This window comes from Chelonoidis abingdonii, chromosome 7, assembly GCF_003597395.2.
Source record: "Chelonoidis abingdonii isolate Lonesome George chromosome 7, CheloAbing_2.0, whole genome shotgun sequence".
Classification (NCBI taxonomy): Eukaryota; Metazoa; Chordata; order Testudines; family Testudinidae; genus Chelonoidis; species Chelonoidis abingdonii.
This window is the reverse complement of record NC_133775.1, coordinates 11,002,065-11,025,628: the sequence shown is the minus strand read 5'-3', so window position 1 is coordinate 11,025,628 and position 23,564 is coordinate 11,002,065. Positions and strand designations below refer to the sequence as shown.

Below are 23,564 nucleotides of genomic sequence, written 5' to 3'. Positions count from 1 at the left end.
CACGTGCTCTGTGCTGCCTCTAGCCCCACCCACAGGCCGGCGTTAGCAGGATCCTGCCGTCAGGCTCCCCACGTGACCCTGAGAGGGGCAGGGAAGGATCTCCGGACACTGCACTTCAATACGCCCACCACCTCTCATACTAGCCAGGGTGGGGTTTTCCTCGCCAGCTGATTGGTCCAGCTAGAAGTGAGCGACGTTTCATAGACCCAATGGGAAGAGAAGCACCGTCTCCAAACCGGCTGTTGGAAGCGTCTAACGCACGACCGGGGAGATAGGCTTAAGTAATCAGACCGAGCCCTGAAAGGAGACGGCGCACAAGCCGCGCTAATTCCCGGAGGGAGGCTGACACCCAGCCCTGTCCTGGTCCCTTTTTCGCCACTGGCTGGATTCCGCACTTTTCCCCTTCCCGGATCACTATGGTTTACCCCGTCCTGACGCCACAGGCGTCCATTCTGCCAATCAGAGGCGAGCTGACCTCTCTGGTGCTACGATTGGCCCGTCCTGTCCATGTGATCTCAAGTCGGGTGCTGATTGGCTGGAAGGGGGAGGCCAACGTGAGAATCGCTTTAGCTGCAGCGGCCGCTGGTGGTGGGCGTGAGGCCTTGTGGCGGGGAGGGGCGGAGCTCGGGGCGAGGCCCAGCGGGCAGGGGGACTAGGCCGGTGGATGTGGAGGGCCCTGGGCGCCCTAACGCGGAGGAGGCCGAGAACGAGAGTTGGTGCGGACCAGGCCTTCCGAGGCGCCGGCCGCAGCTGCCCCGTGCGAGCCGCCCCGAAGCCGCCGCTCCCGCCCCGGCCCAGCCAGCAGCAGCCTCGGCGCTCCCCAGCCATGCCCGGCAGGAACAAGGCCTCGTGCAGCTGCCCGGACCTGCCTTCGGGGCAGCAGGTCGGGGAGGGCGGCCGGGACGCGAAGGGCCGCCTGTTGCAGGAGGAGTCTGAGGAGGAAGAAGGGGAGCGCAGGGCGAAGCCCAACTTGGGGGACCCTGACGTTGTCAAGTCCCCCAGTGACCCCAAGCAGTACAGGTGAGGGGGGGACGGGAGCCTCCCTCCCCAAATTGCTGGAGACAGGGCGGGTCTCCGGCATTGGCGGAGCTGCCAGTGGGAACCGGGGAGGGCCTCGTGTAACGCGGGGAGATGCTGGGGCATGGGTGAGCTCGGGGTTTTGTGTGCACGTTTGAATGCATTTAAGGCTGACGTTTTAACCCATAATTATCACACATGTTGCGGGTGGTTAGCGGGAGTCCAGAAACCAGAAGCTGGACTGTAAGTCACAGTCTGTGATCATGACCTGTGGGTTTCCGACTTTGGCTTTTGAATTAATAGAGTTAGAAATGCTGCTTGCTGCTCTGGGCGGGGGGAGAAAGGGGAGCTCTGGGGGAATCCAGCGGGAAGGGGGCCCTCTTTTTTTTGCTTTTAGCAAAGATGTGTTTTGCTTGTTCCCCTCATCCATCTGACCAGGAGAAAAAGCTATTTGAGGGAAAACAGGAGAGGAAAAAGTGCCCCAGGGAAAGGATACAAGATTGACAGGATGCGTGTAAGGGAGTGGAGACCTTGTTAGGGGGAAGGGGAAGAGAAGTGCCTTGGAGGAGGGAATCCGAGCCTGGGGGTGAGAACAGTACTGGAGTGCATATGGGGAAGATACTAGGGGCTGTGTCCCTGAACGGTGCAAGGGTGGTGTTAGCACTTTTAACATTAGAGGTTTGGTGTCCGGGGAGGAAAAGTGGCTATGAGTTAAGAGGAATATAAGCAATGGAGGTTTGGGGTGTGTAGCTTAAAGGGTCTCCAAGCAGTACAGGGTTCAGGTTGGGGAAGGGAGAGAGGTTGTGATAGGACATCTTAACGGTAGAGGGCTGGTGTTGCGGGGAGATCCAAGTCAATACCTTGTAAGCCTTTTCCATTATACTGTGCTTCCCCTATTTAATATTTGCAGGATTAAAAATATATGGCTAGGTCTAAACTAGAAACATTTGCTGGTATAGCTTTACCAGTAAACTCTCTTAGCGTAGATACAGACTTATACTGAAAAAATAAAAAGTGCTTTTGGTAATATAACTTATACGAGTTTTCTATATGAAAGAGGTTATATGGACAAAGGCACCTTTATGCAGTTTTGTAAGTGCTTCTACAGTAGGGATTTTGCAGGTGTAAAAATGTTGCCCAAAAAATCACTCCGTTGACCAACGTTGCTGAGCTGGCAAGTTTCTAATAAAGATCTGGCTTTAATTTCCCAGTTTGCCAATGACACACCAAAAACTAGTTCTGTCAAGCAGGAGGGAAACCAGTCTGGGGAGTATGTGACCTAGCACCCATGTGCTGTAGGCCCTAAGTGAGCAAGGCACTTACCTAATTTTAAGCAGGGGGGTTGAGGGGGAGGGGAAGAATTATTTTGTGTTTAAATATGCTACGAATTCAACAAGGCGAGAAGAAGGTGGAGGTGGAGGCAGAGGCAGAATAATTCAGTGAGAGTAGCTAAACAAGATGGAAGTAAGTGGCCCATCTAATGGTGGGGCATGACATCTGTTTGTTGTGATGAGTAGCTTCCCTGGATCTGTTTATGCGTATTTTTTTTAAATATGCGTTCACCTAACCCTTTGAAGCATAATTTACCATCTAGTGTAGATACAATTTAACAATTTTAAAATTGTTAGCTAGCTGACACTCCTCTCACTAGCAAACTTGATTTTAAAGGTGTTAATCTGCATTTTACACTAGGCAGTAAGTGGTATTTCAAAGGGTGCTAGGTCCCTGACTTTTAAAAAAACTCACCTCTTTCTAGTTTAGATAACACCTCTCGTACTAACCAAGTTAATTTTGTGGGGTGAGAGAAAAATGAAAGTGAATGCCTCACTAATGGAGTCCTTAGTGGTAGTGATGTGACCACATGAAAGAGTGGTCTCTGCACACACATCTTCCTTGAATGCAGCTTAATTTTATATGGCACTGAGAGCCATTTCTAAAGAGGCCAGTTAACTGGATTTTTCTTAAGGAGATTTCTGTGTGCCAGCCTCTGTTTAATGCTAAACTTTCAGTCTTAAAGGATAAAGACCAACAAAATTAACACTGGGAGTGAGGGCAGTACTCTTCATGCAGCCAGTAGAGATGCTTAATTCCGTCTGTAATAATTTAAGGTTAAATTTTGAATCACAGATTGACAAAAGTGCTTTTCCCTGCTGGTTAATGGAGAAGGCTCTATACCCTGGAGTAGGAAAACTGCCATTCTATCCCTCCAGTTCACTCTTCCCATCTTTCTTACCTCTGTTCTGATCCTCCTTGGCCCACTCACATTATTCTTCATGCTTCTCCATGAGTGTCGCATCTGTGCATAGAGTTTTGTTAGCAAGAGCACTTGTGGGTATGCCAAACTTCCCCTATGATGATGTAACCATGGGGCAATTGGGAAGTTCATTGTACATAGACTACCATGGGCTGCTATTCTGAGGCAGAGGGATTCCAGAGATGAAGAGAACTGTGGACTCTGTATTTGCTGGTGAGTGTGGCATGTAATAAGCATGGAGGGTGGAATTTTTCAAAATATTTTGGAATTACCCCAACTCGGGGATCGGCAGTCTTTGGCATGCGGCCTGTCAAGGAAATCTGGTGACAGGCCAGGGCAGTTTGTTTACCTGCAGTGTCCGCAGATTTGGCCAATCACAGCTCCCACTGGCTGCAGTTCGCCATTCTAGGCCAATGGGGGCTGTGGGAAGCGGTGGCCAGCACATCCCTTGACCCGCACTGCTTCTCACACCCCCAATTAGTGGGAACGGTGAACTGTGGCCAGTGGGAACTGCGATTGGCTGCACCTGCGGACGCTGCAAGTAAACAAATGGTCTTGGGCCTGTAATAAGCCTCTGTCCCAAATCTGGACCTTAGCGTCCAAAATCTGGGGGCTTAGCATGAAACTCCCCCAAGCTTATTACCAGCTTGTATCTGATATCGCTGCCACCAATCAGGATTCAGAGCTCCTGATAGCTCCCGGGTCTCCCCAAACCTTTCCCTGGGAGAACCCCCAAGACCCAGTAACCCTGAGCCTCCCACCAAAGGGAAAACAAGCTCCTCCCCTTGTCTCCTCTTTATCTCATCCCCAGCTCTCCCTCCCTGGGTTAGCCTGGGCGATACTGTATTTAAACTCCTTGAATGCAAACCAGAGAGGACAATTTACCTCCCCCTCTCCTTCCTCCCCGAGGCGATGCATTCAAACCTAGTCAAGCTAACACAAAGAGGTGTTCCCCCTCCCTTTGTCCCATAGCTTTAACCAGAGAAAAACCTCAACCAGGTTTTAAAAAGAAAACTTTATATAAAAAGAAAGAAAATACATAGAATATAAACTCTGCATTCAAGAATCAAATACAGGGCTTTTGCTTATAAGAAAATAGGAATAAACAGTCTGATTCAAAAGATATCCAATTTAAACCAGTCCAGCAAAGTACACACATGTAAATACAACTACAATATAAACCTGTTGCTTTTTCCTTTTGTACTCACAACTTGGTAACAGAAGGGTAGAAAGAAGCTTGGAGATAGAAAGAAAAGCTCTTCACTCATAGCCGAGGAAAACAGAGAGACAAGGACAAAGCCAAAAACCTCCAGAGGTTCCCTCCCCTGCTTTGAACAATCCGGTTTCCTGATTGGTCCTCTGGTCAGGTGTTTGGTTCCCTTTTCAGGTAAAAGAAACATTAACCCTTAGCTATCTATTTATGACAGGGCCACCAGTGGATTTCACTGACAGGCTGCATGCCAAAGGCTGCCGAACCCTGTCCTAAGTCTTCTCTGATGGAAGTCAATGATTAAGTCACTGATTTCCACAGGAGGGGAATTAGGCTGGCACTTCAATGGTTTTGAAAATCTCACCTTTAGAACTCAACTTTGGTGTTGCTGTATGCCATATCTGACAACTCATAAGCAAAGTGTTCAAAAAGCAGGTAGTCTAACAGTATATGCCATCTACTTCTCCACCCACAGACACACTTAACCACTGCCGTACACCACAGACAGTACACCATAGCCTTAATTCTGTGTCCCAGGGATGCCAGTGTTCCACCATTACCTCTTGCCAAACTACACCTTTCACACAACAAAACAAAGTAGCTCTGCCTGTAATGACATCATAATGGGGGGGAGGGAATTTTAGATTGATTATTTGGGACAAAAATATCCATGTCTTAGGTCATAATAGCCAGGCCACGCAGTAGCTATGCCATACCGTCATTCAGTTGCCTTAACTGTACATTTCCATACCATTAATGTGTATGTTTGGAATTTTTCAAGTTTAACCTTATCAACGTTTCCTGGGTTTATAATATTTGTACTTGGATAATTACAGTATTCCTGTAATGTTCCTTGACCTAAATTGACATGTATCTCAGTCTTTATTAGTTAAGTTGTGTGTCATAATGTCACTTTTGTTCTTATCTCCAAAACTGCTGTGTTTTGAGCATTCTCGCTTCTATTACCCAGAAATACTCTGTGGTATATTTATCTGTATATCTGAAGCATTTTATATGAGCATTAGGATTTTAATTCAGTAAACGGAGTTTCCTCTGCTGGGTGGAGCAGAGGATCTAGCCTGCTGGTTTTTTGGCTAGTTGACATGTAAGGAGGTAACTTGACACAAGAATAAGTGTTCTGTTAATGCTAGCCATGGTGTTTAAATTTTATGACCCTTTTTAAAAACAAAATCCTAGCCATTCTGTGACCAATGTCTAGGCCAGGGGTAGGCAACCTATGGCACATATGCCGAGGCGGCACATGAGCTGATTTTCGGGAGCACTCATGCTGCCCGGGTCTTGGCGACGGGTCCAGGGGGCTCTGCATTTTAATTTAATTTTAAATGAAGCTTCTTAAACATTTTAAAAACCTTATTTACTTTACATTCAACAATAGTTTAGTTATATATTATAGACTTATAGAAAGAGACCTTCTAAAAACATTAAAATGTATTACTGGCACGCGAAACCTTAAATCAGAATGAATAAATATAGACTTGGCACACCACCTCTGAAAAGTTGCTGACCCCTCGTCTGGTCTGAACAAACACCACTGAAGAATTTCTAAAGCAACCAAAATATACACCTCCCTAGTTTGTCTTTGTGTTTTAGGTTCAGTGATGGGAGTCCTTCATCATTCCTACGTGCTGCTCAGATACTAGCAGTAACTAGTGTTCAATTATAGTTTGATTGCACTTCTCTCTTTTTCCAGCTGTGACAAAAACATGGAAAAAGTGAACAACAACTAGCTCAACTAGCATCTCTGCTTAGCATTACCTGACGCTGTTTTAGGTTCTTGCTAGCTGAAACCAAAGCGCCTTCAGCAGTTGCCTACTTCATCTACAGCCTTGTTCATGGAATCTTTTTCCCTGCCTTACTACTTAACATCTTCAGTGATGATATGGAGGTGGGGAGTAAGTACACAGTAGTATTATTTGCTCACTTATTTATAGGAGGAAGTGAAGAGGACAACTGATGCTGTTCAGTTGCAGGCATCCTGAAGCTATTCTGAAATTACATCAGTTGAGGATTGTGCTTTGAGTTCTGTGGGATTCGAGTAAATGTTATAGGCAGTATTTGGAATTGTGTATGCGTAACAGTAGTTAAGACGTTGAACTTGATATTTATTCAGTTACAATTGTAAATAATTTTCCAAATTTGTATGTATGGTATAATTAAGATTCTGTGTTGGTGGTAGAGAGGTATCTTTATGGGCATGGAGTGGGGTTGTCTCAAAAGTTAATTATTTCTTCATAACAGAGAACTATTTTAAAAACTATTGTCATGTTATCTCCAACTAATGATAGTCTGGCTTTTCCTTCCAGATCAAGGGAAGGGGGAGGACTTCTACCATGTTGGGTAAATGTGATCCTCTTCCTTGGCTGTGCTAAGGATGATAAATCCCCTGCACAGAGGGGGAGTACGTGGAGGTGGTGACTTGGACCTCTTGGTCTTTTAGGTTGGTTTTTGGCCCTGTAGAATGTAAATCATAACTTCTTAATACCATAACACTCAACAGAACACAAATGAGAATCAGCTGGAGAAGAATACACAGCCAACTTTTTTGTGGAAGTAGATTGTCCAATGTGCATCCATGAGTGGAGGGTGAAAGCTGTATTACAGAGAAGAGTTGTGGAGTGATACTGGGCAGCGAGTTACAAATTTGTGCTGCATTATAACAGCAGAGAAAGCCAGTTATTTTGTTTAGGCTGTAGCAGTTTAAAGTCACGGAGCAGAGAAGTGATATCTTCTCTCTGTTAAGAGACATCAGCTGGGAGGAAATTCAGAGCAACAGTGATTAGGGGTCTTGAAAAATTGACTTAATCTTTCCTTAAGACTCACTCCTACAAACTGCTCTTTGTGTGTAGACCATTGCATAGGCAATGTAGAGTCCCATTCACTTCACTGAGCTTTCTGGATGCGAAGGTCTGTCTGCATAAAACTAGTTGCACTTATAGGTGTATTTGCTTCAGGAAACTAATCTGACATACTGTTTATGAAGTTCTTTCCCTAACTGTAGCATTTGATTGGGAGTGTGGTTTTTTTTTTTTTTTTTTTTTTAAGTTGCTAAGGTAATAAAAGCTCATACTTTCCACTGACTTTCTCATTGTAAAATTTTCATCTGGCTTCTACTAGTGCTTTGAGCTACTTTCATTTCTCTCCATGAATTCTTAAAATGCTCCTCATGTATATTCTTCAACCAACAGGTCTACAACACTGGATATTTCACATTCCTGTCATACTTTGACACCTGTATAGCTTGTCATATAATGTATGTTACCATAGCAGAATGAGTACTTGACAATCAAATATTCTGCATCTGTGTAGAAAAAAAGTTGCACCAATAATTCACTCATATGAAGATAATTGTCAAGTAAAACACAATGAAGTTTCATGATATTACGTTTTCCTTTCATACTTTGTAAATCTAGATCTGGAAAATCTGAACTGGGGATTGGGCCTTGTTGTCCTTAACTGTATGTGATTTCATTAATGTAGGAATTAATGTATGTGCAGGCTGTTTTTTAAAAGTTAAGCCCATGTCGGCTTATAAGGTATATTTAATTAAACAGCAAAAAATGTACTGGTAGAATAAATTCTGATTTTACTTTTGCACGGTGAAATTCACTTATCTTGCTTTAGATTTTCAGTTTTGATTTTTAGAGGGTTTGACTAAGGAACTTCAGTTGAAGAACTCAGAACAATTCTGGTAAATCCAGAAACACTCAAACTTTTCTGTGAGATTCAGAGGTTTTAGGAAACAAGAGAAAAGTCTTAATAGTCATATAATTATTCTTATAGGTACATCAAATTACAAAATGGCTTGTGTGCACTGTTGATTTCGGATTTAAATAACATGGACACTGCCCCTTCTGTGGTGTCTTCGGAAGGGGAGGACAGTGATGAATCTGAGGATGAAAGTGATGAGGATGATGACTCTGGAGCAGAGATTGAAGATGACAAAGAAGGGGGTGATGATGATGACGATGACTATGATGAAGATGATGATGGTGGAGATGATGAGGACCTCAGTGACCCTGATGATAGTGAATTAGAAGAACTAGCAGAAAAGGAAGAGACAAGAAAGAGGGGTTGTACAGAAAAGCAGGTATTTACTAATTTTACATGATGGAAAAATTGTTAAACGGAGGACTCCTGGCTAGGCACAAACTCTGAAGTGCTGTGGTCAGACAAGCAGGCTAGTCTTCCATGCCTGTGTGTGTCCCCTACCTAAATTATCTTTGTATTTATATTGCCGCCTTCACTTTTATGTGAGACCCCATCTCTTGCCCAGGTTTGAGCCTGTGCTGTTACTCATGAACACAATGCTTGCCCAGTGTTTGCCACAGGAATAGCAGTAGAATGAAACATAATATAGTCCTGGTCCATTGGACTCTTCTGATCCTGGGGGGGAATAGGGTAACTGCTTGATTGGTGTGAGATTTATTGCTACCAGATAACATTTTGAAAAATGACTCTTACCATAGTGCATTTTCTAGTCTGCAGCTGCCCTTTGCATTGCTGTCGGGAGCTTCTCTGACCCTGAAGACCTACCTGGATTAGCACACTTTCTGGAACACAGTATGTATCTGCTTATATTTCACATTTTCTTACTTCAGTGAAAAATATGTTGCCATGAGTTTATAGAATGCTGCTTCTGTAGTGTCTTATCGACTGCAGAATTACTCCTTTCCCATTTCAAATAGCTTGTGCCTGAGATTTTTCCCCACTGAACTCCATCTACATGTAGAACTCTTGCTCAATGACTGTTTGCATAGAAAATAACTCTTCCTATCTAAAATCTTGTGATAGGTTGTAACTCTTATAAAATGTAGTAGAAGTTCAGTTTGTTTTAATTTTAAAGTACAGAGGATGCTGTTTTGGAATAACATAATTTAATAAGGGAGAATGCAAAACATATAATAAAAAGATGTGTATATTAGTCATAAGCATTAACTCCTTAGCTTCGTATTTTGTAGATTTTTATGGCCTTAAGTATTTGACAGTATAAGTAACCTAACTAAGTCTAAATGTAGCTTTTTATATCTGGGACTTTAGCCCGGTGTATACACACACCACTCTCTATCTGTGCCCAGATACGAAAACTCTGCTTTCTAACACTTAATCTGTTGTTAAATGTGGCCAAGCCTTTCTCAGAGAACTAAAAGCATGCTTGATTGATTCTGATTTATCTGGTTAGATGTGCAGGTCTCTAGCAAAATTCTGAAATCAACTGTTCTGTTTTTCCCTGCCTCTATTTTCATTTGATTCAATGAATTGGTCCTTTGCAAACATTGTCCAATAGCAATTCTAAAATTTTCTTCCGAGAGCCATAGAGTGGTGGATTTTTCTTTCTTGTTTTGAGTGGTTGTTTTTCTCTGTGGTCTTATAAATTTGAAGGAGTGTCTCCCAAAACATGGCAAGATGGGTTTTTATTAAAGTGTATATTGAAGGTTATCTTGTAAGCTTTTCAATATTCATGGGTAGTCCCAGGAAACACACATGAGAGATCAGGAATTTAAAAAAAAAAAAAAAAAAAGGCAACAAAACCCTAAAACCCTTGGTCTTGATTTGAACACTCTTCCACTGCTTTTGCACCCATGTAACTCCATTGACTTCAGTGGATTTGTTCCTGATTTACATTAGTATGTGAGAGCACAACCAGAACCTTTATTTTTATTGTCGTGCCTCATGTTTCCCTCAGGATAGGCTTCTTGCTTGTTCTTTAAATCTTGACTTTCCTATCAAACGGGCTTGACTAGGAGGAAATTTTGGGGCTTTATGTCCATCAATACTGAACTTTTTCCCTTTTTAGTTCACCTTTCTCTCCTCCTCTGTATGCAGTGTAGTTGTAGCCTTATTGATCCCAGGATGTTAGACACACAAGGTGGGTGAGGTAATATCTTTTTTTACTGGACCAGCTTCTGTTGGGTGTACCTTTCCCAGACCTGAAGAAGAGCTGTGTGTGGCTTGAAAGCTTGTCTTTCTCACCAACAGAAGTTGGTCCAGTAAAAGATCTACTTTTCTGTAATGAATACAGGGGCAGATGAGCCCACAAATGGCTCATGGGAGGTGGTGATAGATAGCTTGTATGTCTGGCCTTTGTATAGTGACCACTAGGGCCAAATTCAGATCAATGTACTCAGTTGTTGTGGCTTAAAGACATACTTGAACATGAAACACTTGTCCTGAATTATTGCATGATATTATGCCCACAGTAACTGACCAGCCTGCTTTTGAACTGCCTTATCCATGATATAATTGTTTGTCCGTGGCAAGTTGCTGTAGAATGCTAGTGTTCTTATTTGGTAGCATCTTACATCCACTTGCTGCAGGTGTAAATGACTACATGAAATGCAAGGCAGTGGAAAATCGGGTCATCAGTATGTAATTACTACTTGTTCTAAGTGATGACTCTGTGAGCTGTCTTTCTGCAATCAAATGTTTATAAAATCCCCCTAATTTTGATGGCTTTTGTTTCAGTGGTATTTATGGGCAGTTTGAAGTATCCAGATGAGAATGGATTTGATGCATTCCTGAAGAAACATGGGGGCAGTGACAATGCTTCAACTGACTGTGAACGGACAGTCTTCCAGTTTGATGTACAGAGGAAGTACTTTAAAGAAGCACTTGACAGGTAACTCAATCGTACCAAACAAGGATAGGTTAAAATAGACTAACATGATTTGTATCTGCCTGAGGAGACTGTGTGTAACTTTGCATTGCTTTGTCTTGGCCTGATTGAAGGGAGCCAGTGGTGACTGAATATTTAGAGGTCTCCTTATTGTAACAGATGACATAGATGGAGGGACTGACTTTCTTTTGGATCTCTTGAGATAGTAGCTGTACCTCACAGTTGTATATATTCTCTTGGGATTAAGGTGATTTGTGCACCTGCTACGAGAGGAGGAAAGATTTCAATGGGTATGTCTACACGGCCTGTGGCACCGAGCCTTCCAATCTGGGTTGACGGACTTGGTCTAGCGCTCTAAAATAGCATGTAGACAGTGTGACGGGTTTGGTCACAGAGACCCCCTTGGTACTGTCATCTGATGTCCTGAAATTACCTCTGAGCTCGTTTTCCCTGATAGCTTGGGACTCCAAAACCCTGCCTTGTTGAGCCAGACACACTAGTCTGCTGCAGCACAGACTCAGGTCTGAACCATGCCCCCAAAGCTGCAGACTTTGACTAAAAACTGTTCAGCAGTAACCTATTTCCTGCATCCAGACACCCATTTCCCAGTGGGATCCAAACCCCAAATAAATCAGTTTTACTCTGTATAAAGCTTATACAGGGTAAACTCATAAATTGTCTGCCCTCTATAACAGTGATAGAGAGACATGCACAGCTGTTTGCTCCCCCAAGTATTAATCACTTACTCTGGGTTAATTAATAAAAGTGATTTTATTAAGTATAAAAAGTAGGATTTAAGTGGTTTCAAGGAATAACAGACAGAACAAAGTTAAGTCACCAAGCAAAATAAAACAAAGCATATGCTAGTCTAAGGCTAATACATTAAGAAACTGAATACAGGTAAATCTCACCCTCAGATGTTTCAATAAGCTTCTTTCACAGACTAGATTCCTTCCTAGTCTGGGCCCAATCCTTTCCCTTGGTACAGTTCTTGTTAGTTCCAGCTCAGGTGATAACTAGGGGCTTTCTCATTACTGACAGCCCCTTTGTTCTGTTCCACCCCCTTTTATGGCTTTGGCACAAGGCAGGAATCTTGTCTCTCTGGGTTCCCACCCTTCCTTCTAAATGGAAAAGTACCAGGTTTAAGATGGATTCTAGTACCAGATGACAAGGTCACATATCCCATGAGACCCTAAGCCTCCATTCTTTCTGGCCTGACTAACAGGAACACAGGAAGGCTTACAAGTAAACAGAGCCATTTACAACCAATTGTTCTAGTTAGTGGGAACCATCAAGATCCTAAGCCACCATTAATGGCTCGCAGTTTGCATAATTACAAGAGGACCTCAGAGTAATTCTTCATATTTCTAGTTTTAGATACAAGAAGGATACATTCATACAAATAGGATGAACAGTCAGGAGCTTTGTAATGATACCGTACAAGAGACCTTTTGCATGAAGCATATTCCAGTTACATCACATTCACATGTATAAACACTTTTCCATAAAACAGATGGAGTGCAGCGTCACAGAGAGCACTTTGAAGTTGTGTTTTGGGATGGAGTTTGGGCTCTGAAGTCTGCCCTCTTTGTCTTCAGAGCCTGGCCCCCAAAGCACTGTCTTCATGCTATTTTTAGGGCATTAACACAAGCCCTGCTAGCCCAAGTCTATCAGACTGGGCTGGGAGGCTTGTTGCCATGGGCTGTGTAACTATACATGTGCAATGTGTGTTTACTCCAGATAACATGTTGGCTATATTTTACGACTTTATAATTGTCTCCTGTTGTTGCCATTTCTAGTTAATTCCATTTATCCTCTATTCAGGAGAGGTGCAGCTAGAATCTTTTAATGGCTTGTTCCTTTTAAATTTGTGCCCCCAAAGCTGTTTAATTTTTGGTTGGTCTCTTTTCAAAAAAGAGAATCTACCAGTCTTACAAAAGCTCTAGTTTTTGTGGCCCATGATACTATTCAAGAAAGTACACCTCTACCCCGATATAATTTGAATTCTGATATAATGTGGTAAAGCAGTGCTCTGCAGGGGTCCTGCGCACTCCGGCGGCTCAAAGCAAGTTTGATATAACGCGGTTTCACCTATAAGGCAGAAAGATTTTTTTGGCTCCTGAGGACCGCGTTATATCGGGGTAGAAGTGTGTATGTTTAGTGCCATGAAAGATCATTGAGTTTGTTCACACCAGGCCATATGATAGCACAATAAAGCTCTACCAGTCTAACTGGATTCCTGCCATAAGGATAAAAATATTCTCTCTCCTTTTTGAGAAGTGCAATTTTAATATTTTTAATGGATGTATTTCCCTCTTCTTGCCCCCCATCCTCTTGCAGGAGGAAACTAGGCTGCACTGCCATTAGGTGTTTTTATCAAAGCCATTGATATGTTCATTGAGCTAAGGTTTGCACGAGAAGGTACATGCAGTGGGAGTGCTGCTTTTATGGGAGTTATGAGCAAACATTTTAAGGGCAAAATTCAGCCCTTTAAGGGTTGAAATCAGATAAGTTTGAAGGGGTCTAGAAACTAGCAACAAAGATATTTAGAGGTATGGTAAGATTTTTCTTCTACAGAGAGATTGAAAAGAATGGGGTTGTTGTGACAAAGAAAGGATAGGATAGTTTAAGTAATGTATGGTATAGAAAAAGTAATTCCTATTAACCGTATTCATACAAGAGTGACTGCAGCTAATGAATGTGAAAGGCAACAAATTACAAACTAATGAAAGGAAATATTCTTTAGCTGCGTGGATAATGAAGCTACGGAATGCCTTTGCCTCATGATGTTAAAGCAAAAAGCTGAATAGGATTTTAAAAAATAGACGTTTATTTATTTTCATTGTTGACTAGTCTCCAGTAAAAGGTAACCTACCCAAAGCTCTTGCCAGTCTCTAAAAATACACTTATACATAAACAGCTTGTCGATTTTATGCCAAGGTCAAAGCACCTAACAACTGCATTGATATTGTCAAACTTAATTTCAAAATTCAATGCTTAATCCCTTATACACTGACGCATCTGGTACCGGTGGCCACTGTTGGAGATAAGAATCAGGTTCAGTAGACCATTGATATGATCATTCTCGGGGTGTAAAGGCAGATAAACGTGCATCCTATGATACCATGTCCTACCAACGCACTTCAGCTCCAAAGAGTTGGGGGCCTTGCTTTTTTTTTTTTTTTTAGTTTTTAAGGACACTTATACATTGGCATTATAAAATTTTCTATAAAGGCTTTAAGAACTGGTGAAAATGTAGTTTAGAATTAAAACATTTCTGACTTAATGCAAATCCTAAATGTAAAAACAGTGGATGTTTGTCACAAAAACTGGGTTTTTTATTATAGAAAATCTTTTGTTTTGTTTTTTTGTTCTGCTCACTAGACAATGGGGGAAAATGAAATTTACCATTTTTTCTTTATTTTTTAGGTGGGCACAGTTCTTCATTCACCCACTAATGATCAGGGATGCAATTGACCGGGAAGTTGAGGCTGTAGACAGTGGTAAGTGTAATGTTCTTGTCACCATTATTCTTCAGAATGTTTGGTGCTTGGTATAACAATATATTGCAAAACTCCCCACTTAAAGTACTGAATTTATTTAGATTCTGTTTCTCTCAAATGTAACCGATATACTCCTCTTCTAATTCACCACATGTTCTAGTAAGGCCTAAAGTAGTATCTAATTGGGCAGGGAGTACCTAAGTTTTCTGACAGTAAGGCAGTACATATATCTGACAGAAGCACGTCTGAAAAACTTTGCTAAATCAGTGAAGCAAAACAAAACTGATATACAGAATGAAAAAGAACTAGGTTAGAGGTAATCTGCAAAGAGGTGAAAAGGTTGCTGCTGCTTTTTGATGCTCTGATATATAAAGACAACCTGAAAGGGGTGAGCTTTTAAGGAAATATTAAAAATATTTGTTGATCTTGTTTAAGTTAGGAATGATAAGTCTGGTCTTCCCTGATTTTGTTAGAGGACATACTAACGGCCCCAAATGTGTATTGTCAACTTTCTCATCCCTTCCACTGAAAGTGGAGCAATAGGATCTTCAACAAGGACATCTTTTCTCTGAAATGCTTCTCAGGGGGCTGAGTTAAATTTTAAGTTATTCACAAAAACAGAGTTTAAAACAGTCTAAGAATTCCTCATGCTTCATCAGCTCAGTGTTCAATCTCTTGATTTCATAATTCTGCTGGAGTTCCAGGGTAGATAAACTTTGGCTATAAACTACAACGAATAGTAATATTTAAACTTCTGTTGTACTTTAAAAAGATCCAATTCTGCAAGGTGTTGCCTGTCCTCCATTCCCACTAAATGGAAGTTGAGGACATGCAAAATGTTGCACGATTGGGCACTAAATGCCTCCCTGCTTCTCAGTTTCCCCTTCCCTCTCCATACTTGGCTTCTCAGCAATGAACTGAGGTTTTGTTCTCTTCTCTGTTCATTTTGAGCACAGAGGGTAAGTATTAGTTAGTATTAGTTACGTAGCAACATTGCCTCATATACTGATGATTAATAGAGAGCTAATGCTTTAAATTAACAGAGTATCAACTAGCAAGACCCTCTGATGCAAACAGAAAGGAAATGCTGTTTGGAAGCCTTGCCAGGCCTGGGCATCCTATGAAGAAATTCTTTTGGGGTATGTTCTTCTCTGACATTCTAAGACTTCATGAAACGTGTGGTGTAAAAAAAGGTAGCAGAATGTCTTAATGATATGGGATTATTTGTAGTATCGCACTGGTGGCAGTTGAAACGTGTGAAAATAGTTCTTCATTCTGAATAGAGTAAAACACTTTGGGATAAAAGGTGCAACATCTATTTAATATATTTTCAATGATAGCCCTTCTGTTTAGCTGCTGCTAATTAGACTGACTCATGGTCATTTTGTGTTAGTATACTGGTGATGCTCTCTAGGGAAGCCCTGGTTTGCGTAACTTCTTGTCTTTTTCCTTTAAAAATCTTTGGAAAAATAAGATTTGTATTTGGACATAAAAGAAAAAGTACATGTGGGCTCACAAGAACTAAGTCTGGGAAGATATTTCAAAAGAGTTGGTTCAGTCTCAGGGCTGCAGTAGCAGCTGAAGAGTTGCTTCACTGCCATTCCACAGCCTTGTGGGTGGGAGAGAATTCACTTCACATGGTCTCAGGAGAGCCTTTCTGCACCAAGCCCCAAGTGTGCTGATGTGCATAAGTTACAAGATAACGCTTGTGTTAAATCCTATCAGCTTTGAAATCTAGTCAGGTTAAAAAATGGAGTGTAGTTCCATGTGCTACATCTACAGCTGAATCTCTCCTGACAAATTATTTGTAAAACTTCAACAGATTTTCCTTTCTTATTTTTTTTTGAAGTTTTGCAATAGGGGAAAGAGAGCATTGCATAAACAGGAAACAAAAAGGCCATACACCAAGAGCTGTCCACAGTGCACAAAGTGAACATACAGAGAACACTTTTTCTTGAAATATTTACTTGTAACAGTACTAAGTAAAAACTGATTGAAGTGTAACTTCAAAGTTGATGTTCCTTTAACTGTGTTTTCTAGCAGTTTTTGTGTAATACAGAACCTTAACATCAGTTAAAAAAAATTCTGTGTATGTTTTCAGCATTTCTTCATGTTTTTATGCCATTAGAAGACTCTGTGCCAGATCCTGTATCCCTTGCACATCCAGAATTCCTGTTGGCTTTACTGGGAGTTTTTGGTACTCAAGGAGTCCAAGACTGGATTCTGTGATCTATTGTTGTGAGACTCTGGCATATCAGTATCCAGATAACTGACCATTTTTAAAAATATATTTACAGGTAATGCAGAGACACTCAAACATGAGCCTAAAATGAATAATATTGATACCTACACCAGGCTGAGGGATTTCTGGCAGCGCTATTACTCTGCTCACTATATGACTTTAGTCGTCCAGTCTAAAGGTAATAGCAGTTGTTGCTTAAAAACAGTCAGTTATTTACTGCTTTGAAGTAATGGTCTGTTTCAGTCTGAGCTCAGCACTATCCTCATCTGCTTACGTAATGCTTCATGTCTGTGACTTGTATTGTTCTACAAGCTTGTCAGGCAAGCATCTATATATATAGCTTTTAAACATTTAAATTAGTTTGTGGGACTGTCTTGGAGATCTGACCATCAGTTGTGAAATACCTAACCAGGGAACCACAAGCTTGAATCCTGGCTTGACTCTCTCACTTGTCTTTGATTTCCTTACATTGATTTCCAGCAGCTTACTTTTTTGTGTTTTTTCAGGTGAGATCTTAAAACAGAGGATCTGTCTTCTCTGAATGGAGACTAGAGATTTTTTGACTTTTTTTCAGTGGGAATTAGGGTTTGTCCTGGGCAAAACTAAATGCAGCTGAAGGTGACGACATTTCAGTGGTGAAATGATTTTGTAGTGTGGGCTGATAGATTATATAAATGACATCCTGATCGACTTTGTGTTAGGTCTCAGTTCAGCAAAGCACTTAAGCTTGAGGTTAAAGGGAGTTTATCATGGTTAATTAAGCATGTGCTTGAGACCTTTATTCAATAGAGAGAGACTTAAGCAAACTCTTGAAGTTAGTTATGGGCTTAAGTGCTGCTTTTGAGTCTCAAATTCTCTGTGCCTCAGTTATCCCTCTGTAAAAATAGGGATGATACTTTTTCTTCTCTGTCCTTTATTTCTCCTATCTAGACTATACTTTTCAGGGCAGAGCTTGTGTGTTATCAGACTTTTGTGCAGTACCTATCAGGTTAGAGCTTCTAGAGATGCTACTATAATAATGGAAAACATGCTAAGTTGGATGCATTGGACTTGGGTAGTATTTGCAAAAGGCAGATTACATTGATAGTAGTTCTGTTGATTTTGCTTGTGATTGGAAGAAATGCATGGGAGCCACTAGCCCTGCAAGTCATCTCCACAGTCCCATCTCTGTTAAAGAAATGTCGTATTTTTCCTTTTCTATAAAAATCATCACTTTTCCTGTGAGATAGGGAGCACTACTGTATTGGTTGGAATGCAGAATTCTTGCTAGTCACGCTTCTGCTATTTCATAATTTTTGTGAGCTATTAACTTTATATAATCATTCCTTTATAAGGAAGCAAGAGAAAAAGTGCTTCTCATGTGATACTTGCAATATGCTACTTAGTTGCACAACTACACCGTATTTGCCTTTTCTCAGACTGCTGCATCTGTTCTGTCCTTGAGGTGATTGAACAAATCTAATATACTAGTCATTTTGCAAATCCCACAGCTGTTAATGCTGATAAACAGGCTCTCCAGCTCCACCAGCCTTTCAATATCAGTCCTAATAAGCGTGTGGTGCAAGTGATACAGAGCAACATCAAGACATGATTAAAGGCCAGGTTTATATGAAGTTTGGGAAAATCAGAGTCAACCCAACAGGTTTTGATATTTGCAGTCCAGCACTTACCAATTTAGAGAACTGACCTGTTATCTCCCTACGTTAACTTGGGCAAATGGGGCAGGATTGGTAAACTGCCCTTACCATCCTGAGAATCTGCCTTTGTCCTTGAGTAAGGTGTGTTTGGTTTTTTCTCTCTCTCCTTACTAGAAACTCTGGATACTTTGGAAAAGTGGGTGACTGAAATCTTCTCAGCGATCCCAAATAAGTAAGATTCTTTTCTGATTACTTTCTTACATGGAAGCTGTGAAATTAGGTTGCAGACTTACAAAATTCCATGCATGCACTGTTCAAAACTGTTGAGATTTTTAAAATGCCGTTACCTCTATTATTGAGGAAATTATCCCCTTCTGAGTGAATACTGGGTGACTTTGGAGGTTAAAAGTTAAATTTTTTTTTTTATTTTGCTTAAATATTTCTTAATATGTTTGCCTAGCAAGTTTTAAACATTTAAGATGCTATGAGGTATCTGCCTGAAGTTGGAGTGTGATTGGCGTCTGCTACACCTGTGATGATGCCTTGTTGACTCCTGTGGTTGAATGGAAAATTATAATCTGCGGTTGCAACATTCTAAATCTTACATCACTGCTTTGTGTTTAGATAAATGGCAGCAAGTTACAGCTGAATCATGGTTTGTGGTGATTGTTAGCTGTCATCTTTATAACTACAACAGGTTTTGATCGTGGCTTTTCAAACTGATACAGTATAATCAGCTATATCATGCTGTCCAAAATGGGCATATAATCCAAATGTAGTCTTAACCTTAAAATTGCTGAAGTTGTAGGGTGTACCCCTCAGTTAACAATAAAATATAAATAAAACAATCTTACCAATTTGTGGCTGAAAATGACTGTTTCCCCCATCTCATACCTACCATTTCGGTGTGAACACTTCTTGATGTGTTACAGAACACTGAGTGATTTACACACACTTCCTCAAACTGCAGATTCCTGCTGACAAAATATTTGTTCAAAGATAGCACTCTTTTATTTACTTATCTATGTGAATACCTCTATTAGAAATTCAAGAGGGGTAGGGCTCTCACAACCTACCACTCACTTAACATGGCGTGGTGATGGGGTCTGTGTGTGGATTTTGTGATATTCTCACCTGCACCTGCTCCAAATTCCTGTTCCATGCTAACTTTGGAAGGTTCAGTGCCATCAGTGGAGTGATGTGCCCAAAGTTTCGGGGGCAGGGTTTGTGGAAGTACTCATGGGACTGGTGAATGTCATATTCTCTTTTATTCAGGATGTGTGTAGCTCTTGTGCCCTAATCCAGAGTCGCATCAAAAGACTAGACATTTTGGTTCTCTAGGGGCTTGAGGTTATCATCACTTCAGGACCGTGGGCATAAAGCAGCTTGTACGTGCCTCTGTGTGACCCTGGATCATGACCAGTAAACATCATGCTACATACTTCTATTTTATTTTTATTTTTTTTAAGTGGCTTACCCAGGCCAAGCTTTGGTCACCTGACACAGCCTTTTGACACACCAGAATTTCACAAACTTTACAGAGGTGAGTGAACTGATTTCTTCTTTCTGTATCGTTAGGTGTTCTCAATTGGAATTGTGTGTACCCCTGTGCAGATTCTTATCCATTTTGTTTTAAAATAGACAATATATTTTTGTTTTAATAATGTAGGGTTATGTATTTTTCCCACTACTTTCTGCATTAAAAACAATATTTTGCCCACTTCTGATTTATCAGACTTCGAGACAGGAGCAGTAATGTATTTGCATTTAATTAATACATTTCTTCTTGTTCAGTTTTTCCAGTCAAAAAAGTTCATTCATTGAGCATCACCTGGGCACTTCCCCCACAGGATCAGCATTACAGGTGAGGATGGACAACATCTTATTGATAACACATGCTTGACTGTAGGGGAGGGGGAATGCTCTAAATAACTGAGGCTCATAGGATTTGTTCATGTTGCAAGTTGTGCTGGTTTAAGTAAAGATGTGTGTTTTAAAATGAATCTAAATAAACTAGTGCAAACCCCTGTGTGGACACTCTTAAACTGATTGACATCTGTTTTATATAGATTAAGTTTAAATTGATAATAAGTAAGGGAGCTGTTAATCTCAACGTCCTGATTAATTTTCAGTTGAGTCACTATGTTCTGTCTACCTAAATTCCACTTGTATTTTCAATTTGATATCTCTTTATAGAGATGCTGTTTAAAGATGACACTTGTTACGGGTGAATTGAGCAGTGTATAATGTAGTTGTTTGTCTAGTGACTTGGGATCTTTGCATAAAAGATGTTTTACCTCTTGTCATTGTAAACTTTTTTGTTTTAGGGTGAAGCCGCTTCACTATATCTCCTGGCTAGTGGGACATGAAGGCAAAGGCAGTGTTCTTTCCTTTCTCAGGAAAAAGTATGTAGAGTTCAATATAGTGTCCACTGTAATAAAGTGAAAAATAATATTCTAAAGTGAAAATATTTGGGAAAATTCTTCTAAGGTTAAGAAGAGTCAAATTTTCTTGGTAATTCCCTTGCAAGTTTGTGCCAGCCATGTTACTTAGTTTAGGATACTCTGATAATTTACTTCCTCCTAGAAGTAAACTTACTTCCCCTTTTAGAATGTTCTTTCTTTTCTTTTCTTTTCTTTCAAATTTTTTTTATTTCTCAGAGCTCTGCATTATGTTTTGTGAATTGGTAGAAAGGTATCTTGTGGTAGTCTGTTTTGGTATCTCTTTGAAAGTCATTCAGGCAGTCCTTTCCTTATGCAAGTCAGAAATAAGCTCAAATAAGTGTGCTGTAATTACAGCCATACTTCAGGATAGCTTTTAACAGGAATAATGGATACTGAGTTTAAATCTTCAATAGATTTTGGGCTCTGGCATTATATGGAGGAAATGGTGAGACAGGATTTGAACAGAACTCCACCTACTCTATCTTCAGCATTTCTGTGACTTTGACTGATGAAGGTTACAAGCACTTCTATGAGGTAAACCTTATTGCAACTTGGATTTCTGACCATTTTTATATTTTCAAATGTCAAAAACTTATCAGTTTGTCTTTGTCTTCAGGTTGCACATGTTGTATTTCAGTATCTGAAGATGTTGCAGCAAAGGGGGCCAGATAAAAGGTAACCATTTAAATCCTTTGTAGTGTGTGTTTTTTATCTCTTTACTTTTTTGATAATTATATATTAGAACAGATGCAATGGATCAGTGGTGGAAAATAACTTATTAAAAAAAGCCCCAGGACTTGTAGGTCACCATAAAAAGACAATGTGACAAACAGCAGTGGAGTGGTAACTGTCACCTACTGGGGTTTTCTGACTGCTCTTGTATGCTTTTAGCCAAAGGGCTAGTGTTCAGAGAGCACAATCTTATGTGCTCTTACCTTATGATATTTCCATGTGTATGATCCAAGAGCTCTGATTTTAGGGTTAGGAAAATAGCACCAGTTTAACTTAAACTGTTTTTAAACCAATAGAGGTAAACTGGTGCTAGCTCCTGCTTATGGACAGTTATTTCTGCTTAAGAGCAGTTTACTTTGGTTTAAGTTAAAATTGTTATTAACAGACTTAAGGTAGACCAAGTAAGCCTGTTTTAAAGCGAAATAAGTGTCCATTCAGCATTTTGCACTGGTTAACTAAATTAGTTTAAAATAATACTGCAGTTGAACTGGTTCAATTCAGCATGTCCTTAGTGGAGGACAAAAAAGCAAGAAGTGGCGAATTCTGTCATAGGGAATTGCTAAAGACATCCCTGAATGCCACATAGTAAGTTCAAGCATTTCTGAATTTGGTGTAGTAGTCAGAGCCTGAGACTAGAAGTCATGAGTTATTGGTTCTGTTTTTGGTTCTTTCATTAACTTGCTGTCTGATCTTGACTAGTTTGTGATTTGCTCTCTCCATCTATAATAAGGGCATGATTATTTGCAGGAATAACAAGGGCCAGCTGACAATGGTAAACTGCTTTTGAGATTCCCAGATAAAAGGAGTTGTATGTGTATTTCAATGCACATCTAACCGGGTCTCAGATGTATGAAGAATTATTAGAGAGAAACTGACTTCAGTTTCCACTATATCTTACCTAGAAATGGTGTTTCATTCGTATCTTGGTAATAAATGTTGCAATGTAATGGGGAAACTTTTTTTTCTTCCTACAGAATTTGGGAAGAGATCCAGAAGATTGAAGCTAATGAATTTCATTACCAAGAACAGGTATTGGTTAATCTTCATCAGTTGCTTTCTGTGTGTAGCTTGTCTGTCAGAGGATTTGAAAATTCTGATCTCACAATACTTTGAAAACATAGGTAAGATGAGGCAGAACGAGAATGTGTTAACATAAGATTCATATTTTAGGTAGAGAAATGTTAGACTTTGACTTGTGAAATTGTGCTTTTAACAAAACCAAAACACAACTTGATTTTTTTGCACGTGGTGCTCTTCCAAAGGCTGTCGTCCCTTTCTTCATGTTTTGATCTTCTTTGATCTTTTCCTTGCTTATTATGCTTATTCCTTGCTTATTATGGTCTGTTTCTCTTTATCTTCCGATTTATATTGTAAAATCCTTGCAGATGGAACCTTGTCTTATTTACTTGTAGGGTGGTATGAATGCGTTTCTGAATTGTGGACTGGAGTTAGGCTAAATAGATAAACTCACAGCTTCTGATTTTTTCCTCTTGGGACTGGAGAGAAACTTGTTGTAGACTTCACTGCATAAATCACGTGCTAAAGACCTTGTACCACCTGGTAATCACACCTGGGACAACTGGCGTTTGTAAAAAACCAGGGACAGCTACTGTTTGTATATGCCAGTGGTTCTCAACCTGTTTACCATTGCGGGACATGTATGTGGCCCACAGTGTGTTATGTGGGCCGCATCCAATACAACTTGTATGGCCCTGAGGATTTCGCTTGGGCTGCAGCTCTGTGCTGATTGGGCTGCAAGGGCCTACGGGCCGCAGGTTGAGAACCACTGGTATATGCCTTGCATCCTCATGATCCAGCCAATGACATCATACAATGCCTTTTTTCCCTAGTGTAGACAGATCAATAAATTGTAACCAGGATTATACAGTTG

The 23,564-nt window shown here is 40.7% G+C and overlaps 1 protein-coding gene across 1 annotated transcript in view; it reads left to right on the top strand.

Annotated features, from left to right (window-relative positions):
- The first annotated feature begins 532 nt into the window (after window positions 1–532).
- The window catches only part of NRDC (nardilysin convertase), a 44,556-nt gene continuing 21,524 nt past the window's right edge, over window positions 533–23,564 (top strand). The window contains exons 1-14 of the mRNA XM_032768424.2: window positions 533–1,020; window positions 8,283–8,589; window positions 8,981–9,062; window positions 10,965–11,118; window positions 14,545–14,618; window positions 15,662–15,757; window positions 16,916–17,038; window positions 18,672–18,729; window positions 19,967–20,040; window positions 20,292–20,361; window positions 20,825–20,902; window positions 21,355–21,475; window positions 21,558–21,616; window positions 22,648–22,702. Of these exons, the coding sequence (XP_032624315.1) occupies window positions 665–1,020; window positions 8,283–8,589; window positions 8,981–9,062; window positions 10,965–11,118; window positions 14,545–14,618; window positions 15,662–15,757; window positions 16,916–17,038; window positions 18,672–18,729; window positions 19,967–20,040; window positions 20,292–20,361; window positions 20,825–20,902; window positions 21,355–21,475; window positions 21,558–21,616; window positions 22,648–22,702 (1,707 nt within the window). The 5' untranslated portion in view covers window positions 533–664. The remainder of the gene's footprint in view (window positions 1,021–8,282; window positions 8,590–8,980; window positions 9,063–10,964; window positions 11,119–14,544; window positions 14,619–15,661; window positions 15,758–16,915; window positions 17,039–18,671; window positions 18,730–19,966; window positions 20,041–20,291; window positions 20,362–20,824; window positions 20,903–21,354; window positions 21,476–21,557; window positions 21,617–22,647; window positions 22,703–23,564) is intronic.